Source organism: Geotrypetes seraphini, chromosome 4 (genome assembly GCF_902459505.1).
Source record: "Geotrypetes seraphini chromosome 4, aGeoSer1.1, whole genome shotgun sequence".
Classification (NCBI taxonomy): domain Eukaryota; kingdom Metazoa; phylum Chordata; class Amphibia; order Gymnophiona; family Dermophiidae; genus Geotrypetes; species Geotrypetes seraphini.
In genome coordinates, this window is record NC_047087.1 from 177,062,694 (window position 1) to 177,085,335 (window position 22,642).

General features: G+C 42.7%; 1 protein-coding gene across 13 annotated transcripts in view; it reads left to right on the top strand.

Annotated features, from left to right (window-relative positions):
- CNOT1 (CCR4-NOT transcription complex subunit 1) overlaps positions 1-22,642 on the top strand; it is a 1,050,915-nt gene that overhangs the window by 872,029 nt on the left and 156,244 nt on the right. For 8 of the 13 annotated variants that reach the window (XM_033940598.1, XM_033940586.1, XM_033940591.1 and 5 more), the window contains 2 exons: positions 4,583-4,752; positions 17,252-17,504. In XM_033940598.1, coding sequence (XP_033796489.1) covers positions 4,583-4,752; positions 17,252-17,504 — 423 coding nt within the window. The remainder of the gene's footprint in view (positions 1-4,582; positions 4,753-17,251; positions 17,505-22,642) is intronic. The other 5 variants (XM_033940590.1, XM_033940594.1, XM_033940596.1 and 2 more) reach the window with 1 other exon arrangement.

Genomic DNA, 22,642 nt, shown 5'->3' on the forward strand with positions numbered 1-22,642 from the left:
ATGATAGTACAGTCCCAATTTTATGTCAAAACCATTCCTTCCTGGTAATTTAACCCATAATGATTCCAATCCTTCTGTTTTTGTTTCCATATCCACTCTGGTCGAGTGAATGGTGTCTTTTATGGATAGTGCTATTCCTCCACCCTTCTTGTGAGTCCTGTCTCTTCTATAGAGTTTGTACCCTGGCAGTACTATGTCCCATTTGTTATCCTCATTCCACCATGTTTCTGTGATTCCAATGATGTCTAGGTCCTCTTTTTTGGCTGTGACTTCTAGTTCTCCCATTTTGGTCTTTAGGCTCCTCGCATTTGCGTACAAGCAATTTTAAGTCCTGGTCTTTTCTTTTCCCTGCTGTTTTTCCTTGTGTTTTACTCCTCTTGGCATCCCCTTTTTGAGCTGCCAGTCCCTGATTTCTGTTCCTTTCTTTCTCTTTTTTTGGCGCATCTTTTTCATCCGCAACCTGATTTTTCAATTTCTCCTGTTCCTCTAGCTCTTTCTGTTTGCCCTTCTTATTGTTTATCAGTTTCTCTTGTTCCTTGGACTCCTGTTATTTGTCTTTTGCTTGTTCCCAGCATTTTTCCCACTCAGTATCTTCTTTGGATACTCTTGTCCGAACCGTCAATGTCAGGTCGACTGTCGGCTTTCCCCTTCTTCTTAGTTTAAAGCCTGCTCTATTTCTCAGTAACCTTATGCGTGTTTCTAGTGATTTCCTCTTGCTTCTCGTCTCCTTCTATGATGGCTTTCCTTAGCATGAGGATATGGCACTTATCCTCAGAATGATTTGACATGTTTGAGTCATCCTTTTTGAGTCATTAGCGTCTTTAAAAGTTTTAACTTAAATTGTATGTAATACATATTGGTTATGCCCCCCCCCTTATATTCTGCATAATACAGTTATCACCACAACTATTTGTTGTTCCCTTACAAAATATATATACGAGAGTCATTTCATAAATAATGCACACTATTTTTTGTTTTATTTACGTTTTATTTTTTTCCCAAGTATTTCTTTACAATCCTTCAATATAGTCTCCCTGATTTGCAATGATCGAGTCCCAACATTACATTACATTACATTTGTGATTTCTATTCCGCCTGTGCCTTGCGGTTCTAAGCGGATTACAGTTAAAAGAGATCAGGACATTACCGAGATAATTACATTACAACGATTTAAGTAAATTACATGTTGTGGTATAGAAATACAAGTATAAGATATCTGGATTTATCGATAGAATAACTTGACAGGGTTCAAGTAGTTACAAGGTTCAGTGGGGAAAACAATATAGGCAACTGAAGAAAGATACCTAACTTTGAAGGAATCAGTTAAGTGGATACCTAAGGGAGATGCTTATTTAGGAGTTTGGATATTTTTGGTAAATGAGGTTCAAGGGGATGACTAGTGTGTTATTTGCTGGGGAGAGTGCATGTGTGATTGGGGAGTAAGGACGTGTTTTTTGAAAAGAAATGTTTTGATTTCTTTCCGAAACACTTTGATGTCTGTTGTTTTGATCATCAGTTTGGTGATGGTGGAGTCAATTTTCGCTGCCTGAGTTGCTAGAAGGCTGTCGTAAAGTTTCTTACGTCGGGTACCATTATGAGGGGGGAAGGTGAAAAGATTCTGAGTTCTTCTTGATCTGGGTAGTCGGTAGCGGCAAAGACGGTTGTTCAGGTAATTGGGGGCCATACCATGGGTTACTTTGAAAAGTAAGCAGTAGAGTTTGAATTTAGTTCTTGCTTTTATCGGAAGCCAGTGAGAGTCTACATAGGCGGGTGTGACGTAGTCGAATTTGCTGAGCGAGTAGATGAGTCTGATAGCTGTGTTCTGAACGGTCTGTAGTTGTTTTATCATAGTATTTGGGTAAGGTAGGTAGAGGCTGTTGCAGTAATCTAAGGAGCTGAGTATGAGGGATTGTACAATGATCTTGAAGTGTTCTTTGGAAAAGAATTTTCTTATTTTTTTTAGGTTTCGCATGGTGAAGAATGCTTTTTTTATGGTTTTGTGTATTTGTGTTTGCATTGTGCAGCCTCTGTCTAGGTGTGTTCCCAGAATTTTGAGAGTATTCTGTATTGGATATTTGATTGTGTTTACATCTAGTTCTGTTAGGGATGGTTTTTGTTCCTTCTCTAGTAGTAGGAATTTGGTTTTCTCCGCATTCAGTTTTAACTTGTGGTTTGTCATCCATTTTTCTACAGTTTCCAATGTTGTTTTCAGGCGTCCATTGGAGGTGGAGTCTTGGATGTCGAAGGGGAGGAGGATGGTTATATCATCCGCGTAGCTGAAAGATGTAATGTTTAGGGCGTCTAGGGCCATGCCTAGGGATGCTATGAAGAGGTTGAAAAGTATGGGCGATAGAGGGGATCCTTGTGGAACTCCGCAGGGATTTGACCATGAGTCGGATAGAAGATCATATGACTTGACTCTGTATGATCTAGTTTTGAGGAATCCTTGGAACCAGTTGAGAACATTACCTGATATTCCTATGGCATCTAGTATCTGGAGTAGTATGGAATGGTCAACTAAGTCGAATGCTGCTGAAAGATCGAGTTGGATGATTAGTAACTTATTTCCTTTGCTGAGGTGCTGACGGGCTATGTCTAGCAGGGAAACCAGAAGTGTTTCAGTACTGTCCGGGAAGCTTCATTATTCCATCCAAGACACCAGAGATAAACTACGCAATATGGCTAGGAGGTGTTACCTAATGCTCTCTACAGTCCAGACATGAGTTCACCAGATTTCAACCTTTTTCCAAAGTTGAAACAACCTATGCATGGCATTCGGCAACTGAACAAAAAAATTTCAATGAGCTCAGTCAAAAGTCATAAAATGATTTTTGCTTATGATCATGAAGGCATCATCATCACAAAGTTCCATGTGGAAGAAATGTCACAGCATGTATTATTATGATTTTTTTTACAAAAATGCACAAAACTCGACCTCAGTTGCTCTTGGCTGGGCCACTCATTCTTCACGACAACACTCGCCCGCAAAATAGGGAACTCCCTACAGCCATTTCCTCATGGCGATCTGCATGGGGCAGGAGCGTAGGAAGTTCGCTCCTGCCCCGAAAGCTCGCTAGACCACTAGGTAAGGCCGGGAAGGCGGCAGGGAGGTAAAAAATGTTTTTTTTATTTTCCCCCTCCCCAGAAAAAAATTGCGATTATGTGAAATCGCAAGTGCAGAAACCACGAATGGGGAGGGGGAAGTGTATGTTGTTATCCTGTCAATTGTCCAGCATATACTTTTGCTTAAATTATCTGATTAAATATTGTATATAAAAAACATAAAGTGCTTTTAATGAAAGTGCTCAGTATCCTTTGTCTCCTGCAATTCGAGCTGCTGAGAGAACAAATATGGGACAATCATATGCACTGTTTAGTCCCTTTGTGGGCATAACAAGCAGTTACTTCAAATTGTTTAAATCTATGTCAAGGCTACTGAAACTATTAAAACATCATATACAACATAGTAGCACTTGTCTTTTTCTTGTTGAAGTAACAAATCATGTGCTGTAACTTCAAAGCGACCTAGCAGGATTTTATCTTCTATCTTTTTTTCCTTTCTGCTTCCCATTAAAGTGACTCGTGCTCCCACAGTGTGTATAAATTATCTGCTCCTCAAATTATCTGATCCTTGTGATATTTGGTTATATGTTATTATTACATATTTTTAGTTTATCAGATACTTTAGCTAGATTGTGAGCCTTCAGGACAGATAGGGTAGTTTTTCTCAAATACCTAATTTCATTTTATTTTGATACTTTGTAAACCGCTTAGGTCAGTAAAATGCAGGAGCTGTATATCAAATCTTAAATAAACATAAAGTATGAGCTACAGCTTCTTCAATAGCAAATTTGAAATCCATTCCCGTTCAAGATATTTGCAAGGCTACAACTTGGTCCTCAGTGCATACTTTTACAAAGCACTATTGCCTGGATCAGAGCTTAACTCAGGATCTTCATTTTGGTCAATCAGACTTATGAAACCTATTTGCACTGTGACTCATTTTTCCACCACCCTTATCCTTCGTTAAACTTGGGACTCGCCAACAAGTGTGCCTTCTTATCCCCTGCTTGTCTCCGGAGAAAGCAAAGTTGCTTACCTGTAATAGGTGTTCTCCGTAGATAGAAGGGGAATGCAGCCACACTTGCCCGCCCTCCATCCCCTCGTCTCATTCTTTTCATTGCTAGAGACAAAACTGACAAGCTGAGGGGGAGAGGCTGTAGGTGTAGGGACTCCTGCACTTGCCCAGTAAACTCAAAAGGTTATCTAGCTAGGGAAGAACACCAACACACAGGCTCAGTCAGAGGACTTCGCCAACAAGTGTGGCTGCATTCCCTTGCTGTCTACGAAGAACATCTGTTACAGGTAAGCATCTTTGCTATCTGATGTTTAAACTAGTAAAGTGCAGTTAACCAGTAAATTTACTACTTTTCTGACTTAATTGGATTCTACTGGTTCAGGTTAATATTCACAGGTTACTGCTATGGGGTTGCAGGGAAAAGGAAATTGCTTTAGGAATTAGAAATGATGGTGATACTGAATTAAATCTCCTTTAACTGTGACCATTTCCTTTGCTTAACAGTCAATGGAGAATGGTTTGAACTACATGGCTGTAGCATTTGCTATGCAGCTAGTGAAGATCCTGTTGGTGGATGAGAGGAGTGTGGGCCATGTGACAGAGGCAGATCTATTCCATACCATCGAAACACTAATGAGGATCAATGCTCACTCCAGAGGAAATGCCCCAGAAGGGTGAGAAGAGTATAATAATGGTTCTTCTCTATAGAGAGCCTTCCCTAAAATGGTGGGCCTTTTTAAGGCATCCCATTCACTCTAAAACTAGAAGATCCTGCACCAGAGGAAGCCCATTGATATTTAGATTGTATTCCTGAATAATTAACTCTCAAATCTCGGGAGTCATATACTATCACTTGCCATGGTAGATAAGAATTTGGTACTCTTTCCCTACTGGACCTGGGCCAATGGGATGAAGAGAAGATGTGCTACCAATTCTCAGGAAAATCTGGAACAGATTTAGGTTGAGTGGGTAGTCTGTTTTCTTTATATTTGTCTATTTAGGTGATTGACATAAAGAAGGGTACAATCTAGAAAGGCCACTATTTTTACAAATGTCCCTCAGTCTGAAAAAGACAATTCTCAGATGATGATAGACCAGTGGTCTCAAACTCGCGGCCCGTCAGGTACTATTTTGAGGCCCTCGGTATGTTTATCATAATCACAAAAATAAAACAGTTTCTACCGTATTTTCACGCATATAACGCGCGCGTTATACGCGTTTTTACCTACCGCGCATACCCCTCGCGCGCTATATGCGTGAGCGCGGTATACAAAAGTTTTAAAACATAGTTCCCGCCCGACGCCCGATTCACCCCCCCAGCAGGACCACTCGCACCCCCACCCCGAACGACCACTCGCACGCGCTCCCACCCGCACCCGCATCCACGATCGGAGCAAGAGGGAGCCCAAGCCCTCTTGCCCGGCCGACTCCCCGACGTCCGATACATCCCCCCCCCCCCCCCGGCAGGACCACTCGCACCCCCACCCCGAACGACCGCTCGCACGCGCTCCCACCCGCACCCGCATCCACGATCGGAGCAAGAGGGAGCCCAAGCCCTCTTGCCCGGCCGACTCCCCGACGTCCGATACATCCCCCCCCCCCGGCAGGACCACTCGCACCCCCACCCCGAACGACCGCTCGCACGCGCTCCCACCCGCACCCGCATCCACGATCGGAGCAAGAGCCCAAGCCCTCTTGCCCGGCCGACACCCCGACGTCCGATACATCCCCCCCCCCGGCAGGACCACTCGCACCCCCACCCCGAAGGACCGCCGACTTCCCGACAATATCGGGCCAGAAGGGAGCCCAAACCCTCCTGGCCACGGCGACCCCCTAACCCCACCCCGCACTACATTACGGGCAGGAGGGATCCCAGGCCCTCCTGCCCTCGACGCAAACCCCCCTCCCCCCCAACGACCGTCCCCCCCCAAGAACCTCCGACCGCCCCCCAGCCGACCCGCGATCCCCCTGGCGACCCCCACGACCCCCCCACCCCCCTTCCCCGTACCTTTGGTAGTTGGCCGGACAGAGGGGGCCAAACCCGACCATGTGCCTCAGGCCGCGCCCCCAGGTGGGACCTAAGGCTCCAGGGCCTATTCTGATTGGCCCACGCGCCTTAGGCCCCACCAGTAGGCGGAGCTTTAGGATGGATGGGCCAATCCGGCCTCATTCCTTCGTTGGCTGCCTGCCGGACAGGCGGGTTTGGCTCCCTTCTGTCCGGCCAACTACCAAAGGTACGGGGAAGGGGGGTGGGGGGGTCGTGGGGGTCGCCAGGGGGGGCGCGGGGCGGCTGGGGGGGCGGTCGGAGGTTCTTGGGGGGGGCGGGCGTTGGGGGGGGGGGGGGTTTGCGTCGAGGGCAGGAGGGCCTGGGATCCCTCCTGCCCGTAATGTAGTGCGGGGTGGGGTTAGGGGGTCGCCGTGGCCAGGAGGGTTTGGGCTCCCTTCTGGCCCAACTACCAAAGGTACGGGGAAGGGGGGTGGGGGGGTCGTGGGGGTCGCCAGGGTGGTCGCGGGTCGGCTGGGGGGGCGGTCGTTGGGGGGAGGGGGGTTTGCGTCGAGGGCAGGAGGGCCTGGGATCCCTCCTGCCCGTAATGTAGTGCGGGGTGGGGTTAGGGGGTCGCCGTGGCCAGGAGGATTTGGGCTCCCTCCTGGCCCGATATTGTTGGGGAATCGGCGGTCCTTCGGGGGGAGGGATGTATCGGACGTCGGGGGGGGGGGGCATCAGGCTTTCAGGATGGGGACAGACCTTCAAGGGGGGACAGTGCACGGAAGTCAGGGGGGGTGAACGGAGAGTCGGGACAGCGCACGGAAAGTCAGGGCGGGCGAAAGGAGCGTCGGGCAGCACGCGCGGTATACCCGTGAGCGCGGTATACCAAAGTTTTTGTACATATCAGCGTGATTTCTGCGCGCTATACCCGTGTGCGCGTTTTATACGGGTGCGCGTTATTTGCGTGAAAATACGGTATATCATATGTCTCTTTAGCTATAAATGGCAATATTATTATTGAGACTTAACCAAAAGGAAAGATTTATAAACTATAAAGAGTTTTACCTCATGCAAAATTGTCATTTCTTTAATAAGACATTAACTATTTTTCTGAGGCCCTCCAAGTACCTACAAATCCAAAATGTGGCCTTGCAAAGGGTTTGAGTTTGAGACCACTGTGAAAGACCATACTGTCTACATCTGCAGCCACAACCCATCTCACTAGGGTCAATTGCAAGACCTGGGCTCAAATAGGGCAAAATACAGTGGAGTGTGTTCCGGAAGCAGACAATGATGGTTTTGGACTCAAAATGATTTAATTCAAAAAAAGTTGGGAAGTTTGAAGCAGGTATTGGATCTGAAAAGCCTAAACATTTCAAATTTGAGAAGTTCAAAATTAATTTGTTTTGGACTAATCCACTTCTCCTGGGTATGAAGAGCTAGTCTACTCTGATTTTTCAGTTACATTGGAAAACTCTATGTGGTTAGCAGAACCTATTATTGATGATGAATGTTCCCATTTGTTCTCTGTGGCTATGCTGAGTGTGTTCATAAAATGCCTTGTATTTTGGTGTGTATGTATGATATGACTAATGCAGGAATGAAACACTATAGACCTGAGATAAGAGGTTTTTATAATAGTAGTAATAGCAGCAGTATCCCTTCTGCAAAGAGTGAGGATCTTGGTGAAATGTCATGGCAGATAATGACACAGGGACCAATTTGTCCCATCCCTGCAGGATCAATCTCCATCCCCATCCTGTCTCTGCAAGTTCTGTCTCTGCAAGCTCTGTCCTCATCTACATCTACACAAGCCTCGAACACTTATGATTTTAAAGTGTTTGAGGCTTTTGCAGATGAGGACAGAGCTTGCAGGGGCGGGGATGGAAATAGATCCCACCATGTCATTCTCTACAACATCCCTTCAGATGGCAAGTTGCCATCTAGAATTGATTCCTATCAATCCAAAGTAAACCTTCAACCATTGCAGCATCTCTAGTATATTGAAGTCCAGATAGATACACAGGCAGGGAACGCTTTTCTCAAAGAGAAAAGAGCAACTTCTCTAATAAGCATGACCAGGAGTTTCACAGTAAGCAATAGATATATTTGACATTTTGTAATTGCTTTCATATGACCACCAAAATGGAATTAATTCTTTACAAACACTTCTGCATGCATCAACTTAGTTAAAGTCTGTATATGTATGATCTCAGTCCAAAGGAATATTAGCACCTCACATGTGGGATCGCATTGATGCAATGACGATGTCTTTTGTTTTCTGTGATGGTGAGTGATGAAAGATGACCAACTGAAGGTCTTATATTCTCTCAATTGCTGTGTCATGTAATTTTGACCAAGAACGCATCCAGCAAGAAGTGGAAACAGCATGTCCTATCCTTTCACACTCAAGGGACTTGGATGAAAAATTTATTTTAAATCAACATGGAACTAACTGCTCTCAGAACTTTCAACAGATTTTTTTTTTTTTTTAATTTATTTAAGAATATAAGACTAGCCTTACTGGATCAGACCAGTGGTCCATCTATTCCAGTGTCTCGTGTTCACAGAGGCTAATCCAAGTCACAAGTACCTGTCAAAAACCCAGATGATAGCAACATTCCATGCCACTGATCCAGGGCAAGCAGTGGCTTATCCCATGCCTGCCTCAACAGCAATTCATAGACTTTTCCTCCAGGAACTTAACCAAATATTTTTAAAAACCAGCTACATTAACTACTCTTACCACAACCTCTGGCAATGCATTCCAGAGCTTAACTATTCTCTGAGTGAAAAAAATATTTCCTCCTATTGTTTTTAAAAGTATTACTCTGTAACTTAAAGTGTCCCCTAGTCTTTGTAAATATTGATGCAGGTGCAGAATGAGTGTCATCCTATATATTAAAGGCTTGGGAGAAGAGCCAGGCTTTCACCTGCTTTCTGAAGTAGGGATAGTCTTCAGTTAGATAATAGCCCTTCTGGGAGTAAGTTTCAGAAAATGGGGGCTACTCTTGAGTAGTCTTGCTGGTGGGTATCACATCGTACAATTTCTTATTGAAGAGGTTACAGATAGTAGTGATCCTTGAGAGAACCTTAGAGGTCTCAAAGGTATGTAAAGGGATAACTTATTTATTTCTTTTTAAAATTTATAGACTGCTTAAGTCTAAGCGATTTCCATACAAAACATACATAATATTCAATCATACAACACATTATACATGTTATCATTACAGCAAATTTCTACTACATTTACCATCTAATAAAATATACTCAACATAAATTCAAGCTTAAGCCCCTTCATGTTCCAGACCTAATCATAACATTCTATGTAAGGGCAAGAGTAAAAATCAACCAAGTTTTATTCAATATACACTAATACTGAATCCTTCTTCCTTGCATCAACAAATAATTGTGTGTTTGCATTTTTTTTAAATTGCACACAATCCATACAAATCCTGAGGGTTCCAGAGCTTTACCTCAACTATAGAAAGCATAGATGCTCTAGATCAGGGATCTCAAAGTCCCTCCTTGAGGGCCGCAACCCAGTTGGGTTTTCAAGATTTCCCCAATGAATATGCATTGAAAGCAGTGCATGCATATAGATCTCATGCATATTCATTGGGGAAATCCTGAAAACTCGACTGGATTGCAGCCCTCAAGGAGGGACTTTGAGACCCCTGCTCTAGATCTTACATAATGAGCACTGTCTTCCTTCACAGAAATCAGCCTCATCCCTTTTTCAAATCTTTCAAATTTTCTACAAGGTTGATAGATCTTCCAAAGAGTGTGAAAAATTAATGGAACAGACCCATATAAGGTCTGGTACACCATAGATAGTACCTTATGACAAATTTGTTGTTGTATCGAGAGCCAATGTAATTGCTTTAATATCGGCATAATATGCGCTATCCTTGGTATTCCAGTAATTAATCTAGCCGCAAAATTCATCAACTGTTGAAGTGCTTTGCATTTGGCCTTGGTCAAACCGAGGTAGAGCATATTGCAATAATCCAGTCGTATTAAAATCAATGCCTGCACCACAGAATGAAAGTCATACGGCAGAAGCATTGATATCAACCAACAGAGCATGTGCAATTGTGAATACCCTCCCAGGACAACCCTGAGGATTTGTTTCCCCATTGAAAGTGCTTGATTTAAACAAACACCCCAAATAATCCTCTCTCTCTTAACCGCTATTTGTAAAATTTGAACCGTAAATCCTATTGGAAGCTTCTCTACATCTTCATTATTCACAATCATTATTTTAGACTTCCCAACATTCAGCTGTAATCTTACACAGCGGATTTCCGCAGTGGTGTACCAAGGGTTGGGCAGTGGGTGCAGGCAGTAAGGGGTACATGGAGCAGCTATGGGGCTGCAGTCCACAGGTGTGGCCTTCGACTCTGCTGTCCTCTGCCCCCTCTGATGTCAACTTCCTGTTCTGGGGCATGGGACTGGCAGAACCAGCAGCTGCATGCACACAGACTATGGCGCCACATCTGCTCCACATACATACACACACATTGCCTGGAGGATGAGGGGTTGCTCCACCCCATATGGAAGCCAAGCCAGGTATGCCGCTGGGTTCCCAAGAGTTTCTTTCTTTGCTTAGGTGAAACTAGGCCCCAGATCAGAATTTTTACACATCCTTAAATGTTTGGATGTTCTAAAAGACCTAATTACTCTAAACCAGCAAACTCCTCTATCCATAAAAGCAATTTCATAAAGGTTAGATAAGAGTATTCAGACATGGATTATGACAACCTCGTTACTACATCAGACTGTAGTGTTTTAGTCAATCCTCAAAAGATCCAAGTGTACTAGATCAGTGTTCTTCAACCGCCGGTCTGTGGACTGGTGCCAGTCCGCAGAAATTTCCTGCTGGTCCACCGGGCCAGCACGTGCATCGGGCCCCATTCAGTGCTCTTCAGCCACCGGTCAGTGGTGCAATCAACACGGCATTGTCTTCGGGCCGGCTCCCTCGTCCTGAGTGCTTCAGTGCACAAAGCCGTGGGAAGAGGCTCCTATGCGTGTCCTGCACCTGAACCTGCAGCCTTCTCTCTGATGTCACAACATCAGAGGGAAGGATTCCAGATGAGGAACGGGACATGCATAGGAGCCTCTTCCCACAGCTTTGTGCACTGCAGCACTCAGGAAGAGGGAGCCGGCCCGAAGATAACATTAGGGGGGGGCAGGCCAGAAGGCAAGGCACCTCATGGAGGGAGGGAGACAACAACGGTAGGGGAAATGATTTTATTTTTTTATTTAGTGATTGATTTATATCTGCTGTCTGTTCAGGAAGAAATGTATTTGTTTCTTTTCCTCTGGGGTTGTACTGTTTGCATCTTAAGAGTTTGTTAATATTAGTACTTTTAGTTTTTGGTCCTGCATTTGCATTTAGTTTCTGGTAGGAATGAATGTTGAGAAGCATACAGTGTGCTTTGTGTATTTTAATTTTGTGGTTAACCATTGTGTTGTTAATATGATTGTATTGTGCGTGTATGTATGTGTATGTATATATATATATATATGTGTGTGTGTGTGTGTATATATATATATATGTGTGTGTGTGTATGTGTGTGTATATATATATATATATATATATATATATATATATATATATATATATATATATATATATATATATATATATATATAAATGTGAAAAATGATTGGAAAAAATGGTGTTACAATTAGTACTATTATGGGAGTGGGCTCTGGCACGGAGATTGGGTGGAGATGGGTGGGGTCTGGCCCACGACTTAGCCCAGTGTTCTTCAACTGCCAGTCCACAAAATAATTATTTTATATCCGCCAGTCCATAGATGTCAAAAGGTTGAAGAACACTGTACTAGATCACCTTCAAAAGACCTTAAGATTCTAGTTGGTTGGAAAAGAATTGTAAAGTTCACTAGTTTCAATTCAGCCAATATCTATTTTCACTATTAGATAAGGCACAAGATTTAAAAAAAAAATTCAATCCTCCTCATGAGTCAGAGTGGAATGTACAAAGTACCTAATTAGATCAGCTTACAGTGCCTATGACGCTGCTTCTTAGAGGTGTAGCAGTAACTGTAGGAGCATAGAGTGACCTGGCTAAAAGCATCAGGTTTATGCAAGGGTGTCCTTAATAGGCTGGCTAATAAGTGATAGGCATAATAAGTGGCCCTTTACACAGGATAAAATTTTGTTTTGTTAGAAGGTGAGGCAGCTGCTCTAACCAAGGACCACTTGCTCAGCTATTCAGATAATATTGGTGGCAGATAATCTTAATCAGCAGTCATCCCCCTGAAGGTAACAGTTAGTATTTCACCAGCTGCGTTGGTCTAAAGTTCTTCTCCCTGTCAAGGGTTAGAAAACTCAGAATTTCACCAATATTTTTTCTTTTTTAATTTAAGTATGCACAAATACTTAATAAATCAGAGTAAATACAAATGTAAGTATACCTAAACACTTAAATAATTGTTTATTACAATGGTGTGCAAAAGTTCTGCATCACAAGGTGAAATTTGAGTATTTAGTCATTTGAGACTCAATTAACATAATTTAAGCTAGTAACTGAACATAATTTTGTCTGAAAAGTATAATTCCATGTAATTTCATGCAATTTCTGGTATTTCCTTGATAACTGACTATTCAGTTACATCAGATTGATCAGAATGATTTTGATAACAGAAATAAGAGTTTGTGTGAAAATTGAATTGAAATTCACAATCAGCAGTGTAACATTTGCAGCAAATCAGACATGCTATTTTTGCAGCTAATCAGCATTAAGCTTCACTACATGGTGGGAAGTATAAATTTCTGGGATTCCTTAACTGGTTTTCAAACTGATTGACCAGCAACATCAATAGCAATGAAGTCCAAATTTCAGTTTTTGTCTGAGGAAAACCAGGTTTGAATAGTGGTTCTTGGTGAAGAGGGGTATTCCAGCAGGCAGATTGCACAGCAGGTGGGATGTAATCAAAGTACATCAGGGTGCTTCAGAAGGAGACAGGAGGAACACAGGATAGACAGTGTTCAGGTCGACCAAGAAAGACAAATTACAGAAGAGATTGAGTGTTGAGACACACATTTCTTGCTAATAGGAAGCAGACGTAACCTTTGTTGTTGAGAGAGTGGCAGGACAAGTGCTCAGCCATGGTTAGTACAAACACAGTGAGGTGTAGGTGCCGAGAACTTGGTTTGAGAGGGTGTAAAGCTAGGAAAAAACCACTACTAACTGTGCAGCAAAGCGAAGAATGGCGTGGGCTGTGCAATACAGCAAGTGGACAAAGGAAATGTTGGAGAAGGTGTTTAGTGTTGAGAGCACTTTCTGCATCTTGGGTGATCAGTGCAGAGCGTATGTACGCAGATAACTAGGAGCATTAAAGCCTGAATACCTTAACCTGTTGGTTAAGCATCCTACAAAGGTCATGGTATGGGGATGTATGGCGACAAGTAGTGTTGGTCGGCTTCATTTTGTAGAGGGCATAGTGAATGCAGTGAAGTACATTGAAATCCCACATTAACACGTGTTGCTTTCAGCAGAGAACTTGTTTCCTGGTGATCACTTCTTTCAAGATGATAATGTACCATGTCATCGAGCAAAAACTATACTCGAATGGATGAGAAAAAAGGGAGTGAAGACAATTTATTGGCCTGCTCAGTCACCAGATTTCAATCCAATTGAGAACTTGTGGTACAAGCTGTCACTGGAAATATAAAAAAAAGCTAACAACGAAGCATGAGCTGATTGTGTCATTGATTGAAGCTTGGAATAGGATTATCACTCATGAGCATCTGGTGTAGCTGGTCCACTCTATGCCCGAAAGGTGTCTGCTTGTCCGCAAGAGCAAAGGCTGGCCAATCAAATATTGAAAGCAGTAGTCGGGACAAAACAGCCTTGTTCAGGGCTAACTATAGAAATAAAACTAATAGTAATATTTCAGAATCTGTTACTACAATTTAATATCATACAGCCATACGAGCACAATACATTATCATTGCCAATATAAAGCAACATTTCTCTGGACTGAAAATTTTTTAAAATTTATTTAAAAGCACATCTTTATCAAATATACATGTGCAGTAACTGAACATATGATAGTAGAATGGAAAATTAAATAAGATAATACATAAATGGTTACATAGCTTAAAATGCATCAAGCAAGTCAAGTGATGCAAGACTTTTGCACACCACTGTAATATATCAATAAATGAGGATATACAAATCTTAAAAGCAGACAAGGTATGTTCTAAATTCTGGACAGAAGGCTGCCCTTATGTAGGGAAATTGGCATCTTAACCCTTTAATTGGCAGGTGGTGAAATGGCTGCTTTACATAATTTGATGTTGAACGAGAGCAACAGTGCCAAGGGTAACGGGCATTTGGAGGTGCAGATTTCCTATAAGAGTCATAGGAAACACATGTTGCTTCTGAGCAACAATGTCAAATAGAGAGCTAAACATAGAGATCACATGAATATGTAAAAATAGATTAATTATTACATGTGCTTAAGTTAGTTTACTCTTCCATGATACTCCTTCACCCCTTGACCATCTAGATGCCTACTATTTATGCAAGCTATAAGTTGGTTACTATTCAAATATAATTGAATTACAATGTTTTCCTTTCCAGAAGGGCAATAAGGTAATGCATATTCAGCAAAGGGGTTATACATAGTTTAGTTAGTAACCTTACTAGTTTCAGAAGAATCCTAACCCAGTACTAGTGTCACATTAAGTATATTTCTTATGTTAAATTTTTTGTTTAATTATATATAAATACTTAAAAAATTAGAATGAAATACTAAGGAAGCAATGTCAGAAATCAGTACTACAGCTGTTTTTATCTGGCTCTGACATGCTTGGAAATTGTTTGTTCTCTGCCTTTCTACAGTAAAATATTCTCTGTTCATTGCCCCTTTAGCTGCAGTGGAGAGCTTACAATTCTTCACATGTCCAAACAGTTTTACACCCCTGTTCACATTCTATCATTAACCTTTTTTTGTGATTTGTATGCTATTTGCCAGGTACTTGTGACTTGTGCTGGCTACTATGGAAACAGGATACTGGGCTAGATGGACCATTGATCTGACCCAGTATGGTTATTTTTATGTTCTTATCTCTGAGCTAAGTTGCAAAGTCTGTGCTTTTGACCAGCTGCAATAGTCAAGCCCTTCACTTGTGTGTTTTTTCTTCCAGGACTGCTGAGCTATCATGATACTCCCATATGCCTCTTGAGTACCCCCTCCAATAAAACTTTGGGATCTCTTCAGGCCTAAAACACAGGCCCTTAGCAATATGCTATTGCTCACCTTATAAAAGACCCTACTGTTAGTATAAAGATATCGGCAGTATCCTCCTTCTGACAGAACAAAGTCTGAGATCCCCACAAGTACTAAACACCAGTACAGGGTTTCTCTTCTATAACTTGCACAAAGCACTGTCCTCATCCAGTTTATTTTCCAACTGCAGAGAATCTTGTATTTAACTCAAGGCCTCATTCGTATATTTGAAGACCCAGATTTTCTGAAACCTCATCTTAAAATGGAAATTGAGTTTGATTCTTAGTGTTTTAAACTCTTTTCTCACCAGTTTTAGTTTTCATATGTCCAGCCAGCAGGGAGCCAAAGGTAGCAATACTGTCTTCTTGATTTCCCAATTTAGTTCTAAAAGTTCACTAATTTTCACATCTGTTAAGACTTCAGTTCCCAAATCTGTTCTGGGGGCTTCCCAGTCAGTCAGATTTTTGGGACAGACACATTGAATGTTCATGAGCAAGATTTGCATGCATTGGAGGCCCAGACATTGTGTTTTAGGATCAAAAGTCCTATGCCTTGAACCGCAAGGTAATGGCAGAATAGAAATCACTAATATAATGTAATGAGTGTCCCCTAAGTTTCAGAATGCTTTCTATGTAGGCTGTTCTCATTTTGCAGAGAAAGTAGAAGACTTTGTGGAACACATTTTGCAAAGCTGCAACTTGGTTCTTTATTTAATTTTTGCTAAGCATTATTTAAATCCTAAGTGGATGTTAGCTGGCAACTTCTTTTGGAAGGAATGTCTTTCAGGCCACAATGTTCAGAGCTCATTAAGGTAAAGATTTCAAATGTCCAGACTGCCAAGGAGGAAAATCGAGTGAGTGTTGGTTGACTTCCTCCAATTTGTTGTTTTATTAGTTTTCCACTATAGTCTGGATGATTCTCATCCCACCCCCAGCTTGTATCATCAGTCCATTAACTTATGTATTTATTTATTTAAAACATTTATATCCTTCATATCCCCAAAACATAAGTATAGATAAACATACAATCTAACAAAGAAACACTATTATAAATAAAAACAAATTAACCATTGTTCCTCTCCATTGTTTTTGTATAATCTAGTGTTTAAAAGATCTTAATAAAATCTGAATTTGAGGAAATTTGATTGCTGTATTGTTTCAATGGGATAAAAGCTGTGGAAGCTCTTATGGGGAAAGTAATAGAACTTGCTGAAATTATTTTCCGTAGAATGTGGTGAAAGCAGTTATCTTTGGTGTTTAAAAAAGGTTTGGATAATTTTCTAAAAGAGAAGTCCATAAACCATTATTAAGATGGCTTGGGGAAATCCACTGCTTATTCCCAGGATAAGCAGCATAAAATCTGTTTTTCTCCTTGGGATCTTGCCAGGTACTTGTGACCTGAATTGGCCACTGTTGAAAGCAGGATACTAGACTTGATGGATCTTTGTTCTGTCCCAGTATGGCAATTCTTATGTTTTTGGAGACATGTGAAGCAGTACTTGATGTCATTTCTTAATATTGTCAAAGTTCTAGTGTTTAGTTCCGTACTCTCTGTCCAGTCTATTTGGAATTAAGATATTATGAATTGACCCGAGGTAAGCCAAAATTCCCATTTGATTTTGTGCTAATTTAACTTTTGATGGAATAAGGTTAACTTCTTTTTTTCATTTTCTAAAATGTTTCTTCTTAATGTGTTCCCATGTTCCCTACCCATTTTTGAAAGACCAGAGACTTGGAGAGATTGTGACAGCTTATTGTATTAATAAATTGTTCATGGAGAGCTATATTGTTAGAGAAAGTCAATATACAAAATCTTGATTCCAATCTGATATTTTAAAATTTGGGGAATGTTAAGCCTGTTTTCATATGCTGAAGTTTTGTTACTAGGATCAGGTTCTCAATCTTTTTGTTTTCCTAGGCTGCCTCAACTAATGGAGGTGGTTCGATCTAACTATGAAGCAATGATTGACCGTGCCCATGGGGGCCCTAATTTCATGATGCATTCTGGAATATCTCAAGCCTCTGAGTATGATGACCCGCCAGGTCTGCGGGAGAAGGCAGAATACCTCCTGAGAGAATGGGTGAATCTCTACCATTCTGCAGCTGCTGGTCGGGACAGTACCAAAGCTTTCTCTGCTTTTGTTGGACAGGTAGAGCTTTTGGAAAGAAAGGTGCTTTTTATTTAACATATGTAGGATGAGAGTTTTCATACTAAAGCAGCTAATTATGTTTTTTCCCCCATGCAGGAAGTCAAATGTGTGCTGCTAGGTAGCAGTTTGGCAGTGCTTTTAGTAAACTTGGAAGTATTTAGGTATTCCTTCACTTCTATGCTTATGATTACTCTTATGAAATACTGAATGGGAATTTGGTTAACATTTCACTGTATAGAAAGCACTTTATTAGTCTTCACATAATTTGTCATTAAGGCAGTGGGGAATTGCAAATTTGGCTTTTGTATTATGTGTTTCATGTGTATACTCTGCATGGAAGAGCCAGTCTGGTTACTCTTAGGTTAATGTATACAACCTTTTATTTTGTTAACATAAGTTGTAATCATTGTCACTCGATAGAATAGGGATTAAAAATTGTGTTCCAGATATCTCCCAAATTCTCAATGGTATTGCTGCTACTTGCCTTTGATGGTGAGGCCTAGGTAAGTTCTAAGTTGTTAATCTGAATGCTTCCTATTCCAGTGGAGAACATGACAGTTTATACCGCCTTGCTAATAAGTGATCCTGGATATGTCTCTTTAGTCTGAAAGCAAGCAGAATAAATCAACCACATAAGTGGGAAGTGGCGATAATATTGGTTTTGGTTTTGTTGGGTTTTTTTTTATTTGGGGGGGAGGTGGGGTTAGAGTAGAGGAGGAACCTATTGGCTACAGCAGCAGGCAGACAACCAAGACCAGTTCGAATTCCACTACAGCTCTTTGTGATCTTGGACAAGTCTTTAATCCTCCATTGCCCAAGTTACCGTATTTTTCGCTCTATAAGACACACCTGACCATAAGATGCCCCTACATTTAGAGGAGGAAAGCCCACGAAAAAAAAAATTCCTGAACCAAATGGTGTACCCTGTCCCACCGCCCTGTCCTGTACCCTATCCCCCTGTGGCGGTCACAAGAACTGACATTAGCCATTCGTAGAGCGGGACCAGGTAGGAACAAGAAAACCTCACGCCTGCCTCATGCTCCGCTCTGACAGTGCCGCGAGAGCTTGGGAGTCAGCGGAGGGAAGGGCAGAAGCGCTGAAAGCTCCTGCCATACAGCGCTGGATGGCAGGATTTTAAAAAAAGATACGGGGGTATTCACTACATAAGACGCACCCTTATTTCCACCCACTTTTTTGGGGAAGAAAAAGTGTGTCTTTTAGAGAGAAAAATACAGTAAATTGTAAGATGTTCAGAGACAGGAAAATACCTACTGTATCTGAATGTAACTTGCCTTGAGCTACAACTGAAAAAGGAATGAGGTAAATCCAAAATTCCATTTCATCCTATTTCCTTTTGGAGAATTTTAGAAAAGCTTTCCTGGGCATGCACACAGTTTCTTCCACATGTTAACTTTGAGAAACATTAATCCTTTTTTTTTTAAATCTGTGATGACGAAATGTGTTCCTCAGCACGAGGCTGCTTTATCACTTCATCATTATCCTTAGTTTGAGCATTATAATTTATCACCCTTGCCTTCTTTTTTTTATTCTTTGAGCTATTGTAATTACATTACTGGTCATACTGATTGGGCCATTTTCTCCTTTATCTGCTATGATTTATATGCCCTCATTTTTCAATCTTATCTTCCATCTTGACCATGTATTCTCCAAGGACCTGAACCATAATAATGCTAAGTGCTTTCTGATTTTTATTCTTAATATCTCACCTGAATGACTATAGATTTTGCTACCTGATATCTATTCTCTAGACTTTAATTGGTTAAATTGTGCTGACTGTATATCTATATTATAGTGTAGTGGTTCCCAACCCTGTCCTGGTGGACCACCAGCCAGTTAGGTTTTCAAGATAGCCCTAATGAATATGCATGGAGCAAGTTTGCGTGCCTTTCACCTCCATTATATGCAAATCTCTCTCATACATATTAATTAGGGTTATCCCAAAAACCCGACTAGCTGGTGGTCCTCCAGGACAGGGTTGGGAAACACTGTTAATGTACTCTGTCTTCTAATCCAGTGTTTACCAACTTGTTCAAGCCAAGTACCCCCTAGTACTCCTGGTGGAATTCTGCGCAGCGGTGCAGTACAGAATTCTGCACAAACCTTCCGTTCTGCCCCTGTTCTGTCCCCTCCTCCCCTGCGCAGGTCCCTCCTGCCACTGTGAGATCTGACATGCCTACAGCCTCCCAAAAAAGCAGCTTTGGCAGTAGCAGGCTGTCAAAAGCAGCTTGCAGCTGGTAAGCAGCCTGTTCACAGCACTGCCCCTGCTAGCCAGCTGCCACCATGCTTGTTTGTCTGTTTAGATTGTAAGCTCTTTCATGCAGGGACTGTCATCTTTTTGACTGTACAGTGCTGCGTACGTCTGGTAGTGCTATAGAAATCAGTAGTAGAAGTAGTAGTAGGACTTCTGCTCTGGGAGGCTGGTGGGGTTAGTCGCAGAGAGGCCAGACCCAGGAAAGGTGGAGGGAACATGGATGCTAGACCCATGGGTGGCGGGGAGAGGAAGAGGAGGGAACATGGATCCTGGACTGCAAGTGGAAGGGGGGTAGAGAGAAGTCATGGACCTGAAATGCAAGTATGGGGGGGAGAGGAGGGGACATGATGATGGACCAGTAAGCAGAGGGAAAACGGGATGAAAAGGAAACTCAGGCCAGAAAGTGGGGTGTAAAAGAAGAAATGCCAGACCATGGGGAGTGGGGAAGGGATTAAAGGTGCAAACGAGAGGTGGGGAGGGGTGAGGGAACATAGATGCTGGACCCGCAAGGAGGTTGGGGTGTAGAAGAGAGAGGCAGAGAGAGTGACCAAGACCAGAAATGGGGTGGGAACAGAGGAAGAGATTTTTTGCCAGTGAAGAGAGGGGACGAGAGATGCCAGACTGGGAGCCAGGTAGGGGATTCAAGGTACAAGTGAAAGAGGGGTAGGATTTAGAGGGAGTCAGAACTGTAATTGGAGTGAGAGAGGGAACTGAGGATGCTGGAACCTGAGACAGGAAAAGGCAGGAAGTAATTTAAGGCTTCAGGATAGGAGAATGCTACACAAAGCACTACAAATAAACTTTGCTGAATTTTGAAATATTGTGCGCAGAATTTTCAAAAATTTTGCACTGTCCTGGAGGACCACCAGCTAGTCGGGTTTTTGAGATAGCCCTAATGAATATGCATGGCACAGATTTGCATGCCTGTCACTTCCATTATATGCAAATCTGTCTCATGCATATTTATTAGGGCTATCCCGAAAACCCGATTGGCTGGTGGTCCTCCAGGACAAGGTTGAGAACTACTGCTCTAGGTTGAACAAATATCTATTCTCTAGACTTTATTGTGCCGATAGTGTATCTATATTGTAATGTACTGCTCTGTCTTCTAACCCAGAGTTTATTAGCAACTTCAAACTAAGTACCTTCTAAGTCAAACAAATCTTATCTGAATACCCCCGAGCAGCAGTGATTTTGAAATGGGCCTTTATTTGATGAAAAGTAACTAACTAGGCAACATATATAACAGATCACTGCAACTAACATACAGACCAAGACACTGTTGGCATGATCTGTTCTATTTCAGTCTCATATAAGCTGGCTCCTTAACAAGTAGTGTGGTGATCTTACAAATTAGGCTTGCCAACTGGCTGGTATTCAGCCAGTTAAACTGGCTAGGTTTTTTTACTTCAGTCTCTACAAGGTGGACTCAAGCAGGTGGCACAAGTGTTTCCTACTCTTTCCCTCTCCTTCCACGATCCAGAATCCCCCCAGTCTATCTTAAACAGTGTCTTCCAGGAGGTTCCTGGCAGCAATACAGAGATGATGCCAGCAGCCTGCTTGGAGCCTCTCTTCTGACGTTAACAGCCCCTCTGACACAAGCATCATTTTACCACGTCCCGTGGGGCACACAAGGGGGGCAGGAACCATAGGCTTAGCCCCTTCTGGTTCCTCCATGAATCTAAGGTCGCTGAAGCCTTCAGAGCTGGGCAGTAAAGCCCTGCTGGAGCTGTGTAATGGTGACATGCATCAGAATGATTGCCACTGACCCTGGGAGGAGGTGCATGGTAGACCGACAGGTTCCCTGGAGGATCCAAATCAGGTCTATGACCCTGATTTATGATCTTGATGTATGTAGCATACCAGAAATATAAAGGCACCATAGGAGTGTCAGCCAGTAAGTGCTCAGAGGGATTTCTCTTCTCAGAGTGAGGGCATGGGGCAACCGGTAGAGTGGTAGGACCGGGAGGTCCAGTCTGAAGGGGACTGGGGACGATTTAAGGTTTGATTCCTTTCCACTGCTTTCCAAAATGGCATCCTCAGTGGAGGAGTATGGATCTCAGTTTGGGATAGACCCGGGGTGTCCAACGTTTTGGGTTCCCTGGGCCGCATTGGCCGAAAAAAATGTTTCTGAGGCCGCGCAAATGCTGCAGCAAGACAGAGGAGAGAGCCGGCAAGATGGTGAACACCCGGGGACAGCAGAGGAAAACGCTGCATCAACCAAGGCCGCACAAAATACTTCACGGGGCTGCATGCGGCCCTCGGGCTGCAGGTTGGACACCCCTGGGATAGACAATTAGGATTTGGTGGCATCCCTAAACCAGTCTCTGCTTACTCTATATCAGTCCACAGAATGTTATGGATCAGACAGTGGGTGAAAGTTTCAGCATTGAAAGCTACTTTGAATAGACTTCCTTTTAAGGGTCAGATGCTCTTTGGAAATGGCCTGGATGACCTGATGACTAGTGTGATGGATCATCTTCCTAAGTCAGTGTCCCGCAAACTTTCTTGAGCCGCAGCACAATAAAGGTAGTGGCTGTGGCTCGAGGCACCTGGAAATGCGCGTATATCGCCATAATGACAACACACGCATGCGTGACATCATCGTGTCAACGTCCACGTGTGTGAAGGCCTTTCAGGAGGGCTCTGAAATGCCAGTGGGGGGTGCCAGAAGGGAAGAGAGCTAGAGAGAAGGATAGGTGCTAGCGCCCACTGATTGCCTATACTCAGGACGTGCCTCTTGCTGCTGGTGCCTCTCATCCTTCCCAGTGTACCGCGGCACACCTGAAATCTCAGGAGGCACACAGTTTGAGATACACTGTCCTAAGTCCTTGACAGACAGTAAACTACAAGGCTCAGGGAGTTCCAGCTATGGTTTGGCAACTGT